This window comes from Rhyacophila brunnea, unplaced genomic scaffold (assembly GCF_057557595.1).
Source record: "Rhyacophila brunnea isolate RB1 unplaced genomic scaffold, BYU_Rbru_1.0 scaffold_17, whole genome shotgun sequence".
Taxonomy (NCBI): Eukaryota; Metazoa; Arthropoda; class Insecta; order Trichoptera; family Rhyacophilidae; genus Rhyacophila; species Rhyacophila brunnea.
Window position 1 is genome coordinate 6,916,375 of NW_028232827.1, and position 13,378 is coordinate 6,929,752.

Genomic DNA, 13,378 nt, shown 5'->3' on the forward strand with positions numbered 1-13,378 from the left:
ATTATATACCCCATGCCCACGATGGTCAAGCGAGTAACGCGTCGGCTTATAATATTGTGGGTATCAGGTTCAAATCCTGGGTCTGGCAAATACAGATATTATTTTTAAATGTGAGTTTGGAGTCAAAGTATGGACCTTAATAAGTTGAGCAAGTGGCTAACATCCATTTCTCGTAAAAACAAATATATGTTAATACAACCTCCTCTATGTGATCAGACATGGGTTAAAATATAATATACTTATATATATAAATATATTTTTACACCTCCGTTCAGATCAAATTTAATATACACACATAATATTATTACAAGTGTAAAATTTGGAGAACCAACGTAATCCAAATTTTCCGACTAAAATGGCCTGGTCATTTTCAATTGATGAATTTGGGTGAACCAGCTGGGAAAGTTTTTGATGCGAAGTCGTTTTTGTGAAGCAGTTTTGTCATCAATATTGCAGTGGTTGGGAAGGGAAGAAGGCTTTTAGGCTAGAACCTCTTCAAGCTGTTGCTCTATGAATTTCTGGTATAAAAGACATCATAAAATATAGTAATGGATAATATTATAATAATTGAAGGGAGGCTGAAACTATACAATATATTTGTGATAACTGAGAAATTAAGATGTAGGTAATTTTTCAATCAAAATAACTTAAATACGTGGCAGCGTTTTACTTAAAAAGAAATCAAAATTTTAAATATCTACTTTAACTAATTTATAAAAGTTAAAGTAATAATAATTATTAATATCAATTAGGGAATTTTTAAAAGATTTCACGACATTTTAAAGAGAAGCTTTTAAAAGAAATTAATCATATTGCAAACATTCATAAAATAATCGGATTAATTATTACTCTAAAAGAGTCTCTCTGGAAAATTCAATTTCGCATATTAATTTCTGATTGATTGAATTTCGAATAATTCTGCAAAATATTTCATTGAATACAGTCCGCGAGAAATCTTATTAGCTTCAGTCGGCGAGAAAGGTGTGGTGTGGAAAATTGAGTTTTTGAAATTAAAAAAGTTCTATGGGTTTTCATTTAAAATTTTCGGCCTCTAAATTATTTTTAGTTTTCAATAGTAAATGAAAATTTTATTACTAAGTATTAATAGGTACTAACACCCTATGGATGCTCCCAGTGTGTTTTTGATAATAATGATTTGCCATGCGTTTCGGTTATAGTCGATTCGCCCTCATTTTACCGGTTAAAGCAGTGATTTCCAAACTGTTAGGAGTTTCGCGAAGGGAGGCGCGAAATGTTTCACACAATTAATGTAGCCACAGGTTTGCAATTTGCAAATGCTTATTTTATAAAACGGCCGCTAGATATAAACTACATAAAACAATCCTATAAAAGGTTGCTTACAAACCTGTCTGAAATTATGGAGACTAATTTTATAATACCTCACTTATATAGTATATTGTGAAGCGTGCTGGCTACCTCGTGAAGAAATGAAATAAAAGGGTCAAATCATGATGTTGAAATTTGAGCCGAATTTATTGAGGAACGATAATTTTGTTGTTAAACTTGTCTATTTGGTTGAAATTTAAAAAAAAATGAGTGAATAAATCAATGCAAGGACCACTAATGCATTCACTGATTTAAAAAGACGAAGTGAAGGCATTCATAAAATATTGAAGCTTTGGAAATCAATATTAGTGGTTAGTTTGCTAATGTACTTTTCACGTTATTTTATTAATAGTAAAAAAAGTTTGTTTCGAGACTATTAAATATTTTAAATATGTGGTTATATATTGCAATTTGATGTGATATCTATATATGATGATTGATATAGGTACTTAAATGATAATTTTTGATATATGATGGTATTTAAAAAGGTGTCTGTATTATTTAATGAAATAAAGGGGGGGGGCGCCAAGATTAGATTTTTTTAAAGGGAGGCGTAGTAAAAAAAGTTTGGAAACCACTGGGTTAAAGTATTTTTTTAATTTAGTTTCGATCGAGTTCTCGTATGTGTCGTCAATTTTTACTGTATATCAATAAATTCGTTTGCATAATCGGTGGTCATCCTAAAGCAACAACCACCAAAAACATTCCAATTCTCTCTCCTTCAATGCTATACCTTATTCCCCAAGAACCAAAAGGAGGTTTTTTAGAGCGGAATGCAGAAACATTTATCATATCTAAAATTTCCTTAGTACAAAACACTATGCAGAAACATCGTCCTAAGTTAAGATCATGTTGTCTATGGTTCACCTCGTCTTAAAGCATCGTTCGTTTTTTCACCTCGTCTTAAAAGCTTCGTTCGTTTTTTCTATTGAAAATAATACCATATTTAAAATCTCTCTTTCCTATATTTTAGGTAAATTATTTTTTAATTGTTAAACTATGAAAAAAATATGACAACTGCACTTTATAAACGCTATAACTATAAATACATAATTAATATTTAATTATAATACTCTTATGTTTCCGTCATCAGTCATTCATATACGTGATTTTACAGGCACCGCAAGATATTTTTTTAACATGGTAATACTAGCGTCAAGTGTCATTCTGTCTGACATCTTGTATTTCTGCGGACTGGCGTATAAAAAGTAAAATAATATAAAAAATAATATGCACATGTCAAACGAATTAACACTATCAATATCCATATTGAGATAAATTGTTAAATGAATTTAAGTGTATGGACTGTTTTATAGACACGCGAATTTATTTTGACAGCAGCTGTCAGTGGTAAATGGTAATACAGAAGGGGGCGTGTTCATAACAAAAGTAGTATATGGTTAAGAGTTCCTTAACTCTATAATCAGTATAGTCTATAGTTAAGTCATCCATTTCGGCAACTTAACCTTAAGATCGAAAGTTTGGATTCTGCATTCCGCTCTTAGAACCTACCTGTGTTTTGGGCGGCTTCTGTAAACAAGCTAGAACCGTAAAAGCACCTCTGGCTTTCTCGACTCGGCATTACAGTGAAATCATATAGTTTCAGTTTTCAATTAGAGTGCAACCTAAGTGTACAATGGAATGTGCTTTGTTCAATTTTTTTATTAAATTTGTACGTTATATAATCTATAGAAAACATGGTTATACTTAGGGATTGCAATACCAAATAAATATGTCAATACCGGTAGTAGCAAGAAAAGGTAAAAGAAAAGTAGCAAGTAGGTAGCAAGAAAAAGAAGTACATATCAATGAATATAACTATTGTAATATATTTAAAATACTATTTTATATGACATTTTATAAATATGTATTGATTATCGTATTTTAGAATGGGTAGGTACAGAAAAATCTCTCTCAAATTCAACGTTTGTTGGATGTACATACTACCAACGTTAGAACAATAGTATGTAATAGATTAATTGCAAATGTTTGCAACGAATATTTTCTTTTTCGAAATATGTTTGGCAATTCATCGCGACGATTCCATAAGTATATTTGAGGGATTTTGTTTTAATTTCATTTAACTTTTGTTGGTTTAAAAGTTAATATATTTGCGTTTTGGCACCATAAACTTATACACAAAATTTAATATACAATAATAAAAATAAATAAAAAAGCCTTTTTATTTCTTACAAACAAAAGTAAATGACAGTTAATTGACTATATACTATCTAATAAATATATATATAACCTATGAATATATCTATTATGTATATATATATCTATCTATGATTGTATTATCAAGTTATTTTCTAGTTTATATAATATTATTAATTATTATTATTTTTTAATATTTTTGTGTAATACATTATATATATTAAGATTTTTTTATTTTGTATATAATACTATAAGATAATGTTTATAAATTAAACAGTGATATGTAATTAGTTTGTTTGGTTTGTAAGAACCCCTCTTCGGGCGAAGGCCTCCTCCAAAGAGTCCCACTGGACTCTGTTTTTGGCTATTTGTAGCCAATTTGGGCCCGCTCTCTTTATGATGTCGTCTTGCCATCTCGCATGTGGTAGTCTTCTATAGCATTTCCCTTTTGGGCCGTTCCATGAAGTAATTATTTTTGTCCATCTCTCATCTTGTAGTCACGCTACATGACCCGCCCATTTCCATTTAAGTCTTTGAGCATGGATTATAGCGAAAGAGATTAAATATACAATACAGTACCTAAATAATTAAAAATAACATTAAATTCATTTTCGAAAAACATATATTTTATTTTGGATATTGAAAACGGTATTTCGGTATCAATAAATAATTGAATACCGGTTTTCAAATACCGGTATTGCAATCCCTACTTACACTAATATATTTTGACTTTTTAGTATTATGCTCCAAGTTTCAGACTGTTTTGAGAAGATTCTTTAGGTGCTGCTCAATTCGGCACCATATTATGTTAATGCGATGAGAGAAAAGGTTTTTTCACAAAAATGCTTGAACGAAATAGTAATATTAGAAGTTGAACTAGGAATTCTGCATAATCTAATGCGCTCCGTCCACATTAAGGTTAATGGCCCCACGAAACCATACCACCCCGCACCACACCCGGTCTTAATCGGGCGTATCACTGAACCCTACGATTATATGTGAAGCATCATTTTTATTTTCATGACTGGGAATGTCTCAGGAGCAGTTACTCATGACTATGGTCGCGATGCACTCAAATGTACTTTGACTGTATTACGTGATTTTAAGTAAACTCATTTAGCGCTGACAACGCGACTGGCGCATGGCCATTAGATAGCTATTAGATACTATTAGCATGATAATTAACTAGTTATTAACTGGTCAGCAGTGAATGTGATAACTCCTAGGCACATATAGGAGAGATGAACACGTAAAGTCAATATTAAAAATTGTAGTAGGTAACAAATTAAAGCTAATACAAAACTGCCGAACAAATTGGCCTTTGTGGCGACCAGATCGGACGGTCCGATGGGCCCAACAGCTGGTTGAACCGACTTGAGCAGCTCTTCCCTTTCCGTACAAACGCGCTCCATCCACAAGCAGTGTCTTGCGAAGTTCATCCTGGATAGCTTCTGACATAACTTTGAAAAGCGAAACGATAGACAGTGGAAAAAAGGCATGCAGCTGATCATTATCATGTCAAAAAAATATTTGCACAACGGTGAATAATAAATAATAATATTCTTCAGATATTTTTCTTAAAAACATGTAGAAATAATGCTATGTTTGTTACTTATTTTTCTTACGGTAGATTAAATTCGAATTAAAATATTAATTTATATCCAAAGCGAGCTTGTCGCCCGCGGGATATACCTACGATTAATTTAGGGCATGTTTATATGCCTTCCACCGCAAGTATTATTTTCTTTTATAACTCATTTTACGAAAATATTGAGCTATAAAATTACAATGCTACATGCTTTTTAATTAGATAGGTAAATAACAGCGGGTAACTGATTTTAAATTTAGAATGTGTAAGTAAATAAGTAATCGAAATACAGTACTTTAACTTTTATCCACCAATAGTAAAGTTGTAAAATTGGTTTTTAATAACTATTGTACTTTACGCATAAATGAGCACATTAGTTTCAAAACCTACATGACGACCCTTTTTTCAAATTTTTATGGCAAACTGTTTTCTATTTCAATATAATATTATACGCATCAAAATATAATATACATTCACTTTCGTAACGTTTCTAAATATATAGAGATACTTACGAATGTAACGAATGTAACGCATGTTAAAATTGTATTTAGTTTCTAAACCTACCCAAATCCAAAATGGTTAAATTTCGCATAAGGTTTCATTAATTCAACCAATGATATCAGAAACAGAAATGGCCGTATAATTTTTTCATAAAAGTAAACTTTCAAAACAACCTTAAATCCATACGATTCACTTTAAAAACCCACTTAAATTGTATTTTTAATCATTGAAAATAACATATTAAAGGTTGCTATTACATGATAAATCTTAATAATGGTGTTATTATTATTTATTTTCTTCATTAATTCTTTCAACTAGTCTCTTTTAAATATTAATTAAGCTCACAGCAGTTTTTTTCCAGTTTGTCAACAATTTGGTTCGTGTAGTTAGATAGGTTTTGAATCGCCCATGTCCCCCATAAGTGGGGAGCTGACAGGGTTCTAGTTCAGGGGCCGGTGTGGCGGGTCGACTAGATAAAAGAGGTAAACACACATCTTAAATTTACTCTAACAATAATAAAATCGTCTGGGGCGCTATTTTACTTCGCGGTTACTATTTAAAAATATATGGTTGCGCGATGCAATTTTTGATAGTTGTTTGTTGATACTGACGACAACTCAGGGTCCGTCCTCACACGGGCCCAATTGGTCATGGAGATCTGATAGCAACCGAGGCCAACTTTGCGGCATTCGAGAAATTTGCAGCGTCGTATGGGGAACGGGATAGTCCCGACTCTTCTGTAGACTCATCCATTTCAATTTGTGACACTCAGTATGCGGGTACACAAAGCGCTTAACGTCAGCGGACAGCAGAGCCAGTCCAAAAAACAAAAAAAAAACTTTTTTAACTTTCTTCTTTAATCACTACGGTGCAAGGTTGCAGCGTCAGTCTCCTGCGGCTCCGTCTCGGGACGGAATGAGCACTTAATATCACTTCTTTCAGACACGTTTAAAGCGTCATAGAAAGCGGCTGTGCATATCCACGGCTGTGCATATATGACGGGTGGTGGTGGGAACTTTAACTCCATTATTTGATGTGGTAAAAATTCGCTAAAATACACTGAACTTTATTTGACCTTGAACACCATTTATTTTAATAAACGCAACTGTAGAGTGTCAGACTACTTTTAACCTTAGGAATAGCTAGGGGGCCCGTTTCAGGATGCGGGGGCCATGATGGTGCCCATACACCACGTTTACTAATTTTTTGACACTTCTATGTAGGTATATTTATTAACATCCGCGAGAGCTTTCGACTGATATTGACATAAGTATTAAAGAAAATATTACCTACACCCAAAGATGTCGTATGTTAAAAATCGACTTTTCTATGCGACTCAATAGTTCGCAGTTTTTGAAGCCATCTATCAAGAAATTATTTCATAGTCGCTTGGTATATTTAAATACTTCATAGTTTACTGTTTTACTAGTAGGAAACATAAAATTATTATATATCTACACTCTATAGTCTAGCAACCCTATCTATAGAGCGGACAAAATTAAACTACAATACATAAGTAATAAACCTAATGACGCCATCTTGAATACATCATTCCGTTTTCTAATTCTGTTCTGTTTCAAGTATCTACATTATATCGATTGTGTCTCCCGGGATAATTCTATAGATAAGCTTGTTGCAGTGTACATTTATACTAATTTTAACAACACTGCAATGAAAAAATAATGTCATATAATACCTACTATTTCTTTTGTTTTATTCGTAATATGTATTTTAAATATCGAATTGCATATTATCATTTTTTTCGCGGGTTTTCCAGATGTAATACTCATGTCAAACAGAGATGTCGTTATTTAAATGTTGCCAACTTTAGTATGTATACGATTTTATATTCTAATTACGCAAGCATACAAAATTCACTGATTTAAAATCAATTTGTAACCAAATCTCATTTTTATTAATTTTATGAATAAATTAATCACTGTAGAAATAATATTAATTAAACTACTATATTTAAAACAATAGAATTGAATTTACTAACCAAATATGGGATTTTTGTTTATTTATTTACTGGACGAGGGTTGTAAGAGAGCAAATTTTTAATGAGTTCATAACAGGGGTCACCAACTTCCATATTATCGCGGTTGAATTTTATAATAATAAGGATTCATAAACTATCTGCCAAATTTACATAATAAATGGAAAAAGAACGTTTTAATATAGTTTTTCATTACTATCTGTTATATACATAATATTTTTTTAAATAACCGCGATGCAATCATTTAAATAAGCAAACATTGCATTTTTACGGTTTTTCACCAGTATGTGTCATTTATATAACTAATATAGAAAAAATCAGATGTTTTCTCAAACAAAATGTTTCAGATATAAATTTGTGTTAAAGGGAAACTTAATTGAGCGTAGTTATGCACAAAGCAGCCAAGCTACAATTTTGAAAAAAAATGAGTTATTGTGATTTCCGCAATCTCACACGTTTGTTTTACGTTCTGCACAAATCAGCCAAGCTGCTGTCATAAAAACATCTCATATAAATGCGTTTAAAAGATTTTGCAAATCGCAGAATATGACATTTTTGATTTGCATAAAGCAACCAAGCTGCTGTCATACAAAATGTCATATAAATGCGTTCTTAAAATATGGTATATTCGTTCTGCAAAAAGCAGCCAAATGATAATATTATGTACTTACGTAAATTTTTAAAATCGTTCCTGTAAGGTGTGTTTTTTTACATTCAATTAATAAACATTATTTTCTCAATTACATTATATGTTTTTCATTTTATTATATATAATATAATATACAGATTTTTCATATAAAAAATAGTGCCAGGCAGCTAAATATTGATGTATAATTTACAAGTTTTTCGAATTATTTTCATAATTTTGAAATTCCCATAATAATTTAGTAACTTAGAAGGCTATTTTTAAAGAAAATAATCAAAAAATAAAGACTTTTCTTACAAAAATAAGAGATGCACAATCTAAAAAAAATCATTTTACTCAAAACACCTGGACTGCTAAAACACCAAAATTTCATAGATTATATGCTTTTATCTCTTCAAAAGTTATACAAAATCATATATATATATATATATACTATCTATCATTCAATACAGAGGCTTTGCAGATTTAAAGAAACATAATTTACATAAAAGTGCTTCTATCTCTGTTTGAGATTTGTGTGGCTCGGCTGCTTTGTGCATAACTACGCTCAATTATTATGTAGATTCTGAATAATATTTAGGTACGATTTATTAACAGTTCCGTTACCGTAATGTCACCCTAGGTTACCCAGCCTATTTCAGTTAATATTCACTTCTCCATCTTCATATTTTGGTGATTTCCAGAAATATCAATATTACATATAATTAAAATGTTATTACTTAAAAAAGTCTACAGCATTACCGAGTAAGTTTAATATATATAATTTATAGATATTCTTCATATATAGTAAATGATGATGATGAAACCTTAATGTAAATACTTATGTTACCAACATAAGCATTTTCCTTTTACCTACTGCAATATTGTCAATCACGTACGATAACCCAAGGTGACATCACCAGAACCGACGGAATTTAGCATCGTAAAGGGATGGTTAAGTACCTAGGTAAAACAATTTTTTTTTTATAAATGCATACTTAATTATAATCCATATTAATTTACAATGTGATCAAGGTTTTTTGTTGGTTGTGATATTTTTGACAACTATTAATTAATATTATTCTTATATAAGTTTTAAACTTGAAAGTTACTTATATTGATGGGTAGTTATTGTCTTATTTTCTTGGTTGCACTATTTAATTCAAAATAAGATTTATGTTAGATGCATAGAACACAGAGAACAACGTAATCTTATAAAATAACACACACCAAAATTGCTTTATAAAACAATAAATTAATGTTGAACATACCTGGCCTATACGATTTCAATTACAGTTTTATATACCATTCATTGCAATGGTGTTCCGTGGTATCCAATTATTAACTAATTCTGCTAGGTACTATTTTAGGGAATATCGATGTTTAATGACCAAGGTCCAAGCACGAAAATATTTTAATTGCAATTATTTGAACGAGTTCGTTTTTACGGCAAATTTAATTAATACTGACCAGTTGCGAGCATTTTTGAAGAGATTGAGAGTGTCAGAATGGTCAGAAAAAGCAAATACCTAATTCAAATCAATAATTAATCTAACCTTCAACTTTACTGTGTTAATTATTTTATATATTTTTGAGTCATTGAGTGTTATGTAATGATTATTCTTTTTATAAGCATACATCGTATTTTACGGGTCAAGGATGATTTGGCGCCGGTCCAACTGGACGCCACGCAATTCGAAATCAAATTGACGTTAGGTATTTATAGTTACTTTAAAAAATATATATATTTAATATTATTATTTATATTTAAATTTATTATGATTTAATAGTTGGTTAGAAATTAAATATACACATGTAAATAATGATTTAATCGTGCACATGTTAAAGTTCCAACGAAAAATGACTTTTTTATTTTATATAAAGCCTTAGGCATGGTAATTCTCAATCTGCAATAAAAAACCATTATGTTAAGAGTAAAATGAATTAAAACTACTGAGTAGTAGATAGAAACTGATTAAAATTCCTCGTCTACGTTCTGTATACGTGTCTACGACAGTGCGGCGTCCAATTATACTATTTCCTATTTTACGGGGTTTATCCAGTATTGTGTCATTTTACATAAAAATAAATTTTAAATATTGTTTTTATTCAATGAATATTTTTTGACAGACTTTATGGTTTGAAGAGTTGATGAATATAATAATATGTATATTTGTTTTTCAATAATTTAAAACCGGGTCGTTCGCAAAGACAACAATATCGTCAAAATGATTTAAAACTACAAAACATAGTCGCCGATATTAACGAAATTTTATTGTTTAAATTAAAATGTTATTGGTATTGCACCGATTTGGCGAGTTGATTAAAAAACGACATTTGGAAAAACAATGATTTTTCAGGAGAGAGAAAAAACATTTGGAATATTTTTTGACGTTTTCATAGGAACAACGATTTTTCAGACTTACTTATCTTCTGAACTATGCCATATTTGTAAAATCAAAAAACAGGGATATATAGATATCGTAAAAGCCCACAATATGGCATTCAAATGTCGATATCTATAAAAACTGACATAAATGTCCGTCGATAGGTTAATTGATAAACCACATTGACCGAAAAGAAAAAAAGACGAATTTAATTTCCGCTAGCTAAAATATTCCAAATTATCTATTTAATAATATGAAATTTATACATAATATATTAATTACTATTTAGAATTTTTTATTTGTTGTAAGTTCACTGAGATCCTCTATTGCATGGAAACTTTTAATTAGAACTAGCCACAGTAACATCAGTCAGAGCACATTTAAGTTTGTAGTGACATTAGTCTTAAGTATCTGCTCTTGAGAAATTCTTAGGCGAAAACAACTATTGATGCTTCACATCCATATGGGATACGCTCAATTAAGACCGCGTGTGGTGCGGGGCGAGTTGGTTTGGATACGTCTATATTTGTATTGCCCCAGGATGATGAGATGTGCTGTTAGTTGCAAGATGTCACTAAAATAAAAAAGAATATATTTATTCCAAGAATTGGCAGTTAAAAAATCAATACTAGCATGAAACTGTAATAATTATTCTGAATATAATATATTTTTCACATCTATATAATTTAATAAATTTAATATTTTTTACCCCTAGATGCTGGATGAACGAAACATCGCAGACGACAATCCTGGTTGTCGTTGTAGCGGTGACGATTTTCCTGAACTTGGTGTTCCTCTGCAACATCGTCAGGGTCTTGTGCGTTAAGCTGCTAGCTGCGCCCATGCCTTCGAGGTCCACTCAAGGTCCTTCAAGAACAGCACTTCAGGCTTTCAGGTAAGAATCTGAAGAGAAAATCTATTGATTTTTTTATAATAATAATACTATCGATCGAGGATACTTAATGAAATTTGAATTTAAATTATAATTGATATCATGATTTTTTATATTTTTCTTTTTCATGATTTTGATAAAGGTAGTAGAAATGTGTTTTATCACATAAACTTATGCAAGTATTCTTATTTCAATACTTTCGTTGGCGCATTGAAAGTATGCAAAAGATTTTCTTTATAACCGTACCAATACAATGTTGAAGTTGTATTACCTCGAAAATTATGTAGATCAAAGATACACATTTTCTTTTGTACATTATTATAGATAGTGTTTAGAGTATGTACCAGACTACGCGTAAGGCGAGAAAGGCGTACTTCGCAGTCCGTATTCCGCAACCGTATTTTTTTTCGCTCGCAGATTTTTTTGTTTACTATTAGATTAGATGTTATAAATATTTTATTATGGAATACACTGTAATCTGTAAACCAGTATTTCATTTAAAATAAATTACACCGCTTCTCTCTGCAATCTTCGATGTTATCAATATGTCCCCGAAAAATCCAGTAAGATACTTTTAGTAAACAAATACACCACTGTCATCAAGACGGAGTATCTAAAGCTTCCTGGTAACTCTTCGGAGTGAACCTATGTACTATATTTCACAGTGGCGAAGGGTGACTTTTGGAAAGAGGTAGGCTGTGGAGATCTGATAAAAAGAACACACTTGTCAGTTATACTTACGAGAAATAAGAAGATAATACGATATTACTACTAATGAATTTGTGTACACACTAATGACAACGACACACTAATTTAATGAAACTTCAAAAACTCAATGATGGCATAAAATTAAGCGATCGGTTTAAATTAAGTACGTATTTTTTCAAAACATTTATATATATTAATAAAAATCATTAGATAAGTCCTTTTTATTTTTAAAAACAGTCTATTTTTATTAATATTCGATTAAACACCATATAAATTATTTTTTTAGATTATTTAATTATTAATTATTTAGTTTTAGGCTCTGCGATCGGAGCTTACTTTAGTTCATACAATTCGATAGACTGGGCGGGGCTACGTGACGTAAAGTCTATATGAAAAAAAAAATGAGAATTATTTGAAACATAATCTGACATTCATTTGCGTCAAGACAGATGGCGCGCTGTGGTATATTTTTTAAAACCTTTGCAGATTGTTTTGTAATTATCTGTGTAAAAAATTCCTACACATACGGCATCTCTCGTTGGAAAAATAAATTATTTTATAGAATATTTATAATCAAGTGATTATATAAATAAGTCAATATGATATTAAAAAATATTTTTCTTAAGAAGGTAGGCTTCAAATAATCGCCTAGTATGGGGAGTCTTCGCCACTGATATTTCAAGACTATGGGTATACGGTTAGTAGGCAAAAATTAAGCTCAATATAAAAATTCAACAGAAAAATGATGCTAATTTTAATGTTCATAGAATATATAAAATAGGACTTTAATATAATGAATAGTCTGGAAGTAAAACAGTTCCGTATTCCGACCAGTTTATTTTAATTATGTAAATAGGTGTGTAAGTAAGTACGTAGGTAATATTATTATAATTAGAATTAATTAATTAGCCATTACTAGTTACAATTTTATAATAATTACTCTAATTAGCCAAAAGTGTCCTGAAAATATATGCTAATTATATATATCCAATGAAAATTCCCTGCGGAATGGACCAACATACTTTTTATAGCAGATTAGGTTAATTGGGTATGTAGATACCTTCGTAATAATGTAAGTATACAGAGAAAACACAATACTTTAATGGAGCTATTCACTTGAAAAGGGTAAATGATTAAATAATTAATTACTAGTATGGTTACATGTAATTTGTACGTA

At 30.6% G+C, this 13,378-nt stretch overlaps 1 protein-coding gene across 1 annotated transcript in view; it reads left to right on the forward strand.

The window, feature by feature from the left end:
- Positions 1 to 13,378, forward strand: part of Dh31-R (Diuretic hormone 31 Receptor) — a 340,188-nt gene that overhangs the window by 229,434 nt on the left and 97,376 nt on the right. The window contains exon 7 of the mRNA XM_085944554.1: positions 11,317 to 11,496. Coding sequence (XP_085800680.1) covers positions 11,317 to 11,496 — 180 coding nt within the window. The remainder of the gene's footprint in view (positions 1 to 11,316; positions 11,497 to 13,378) is intronic.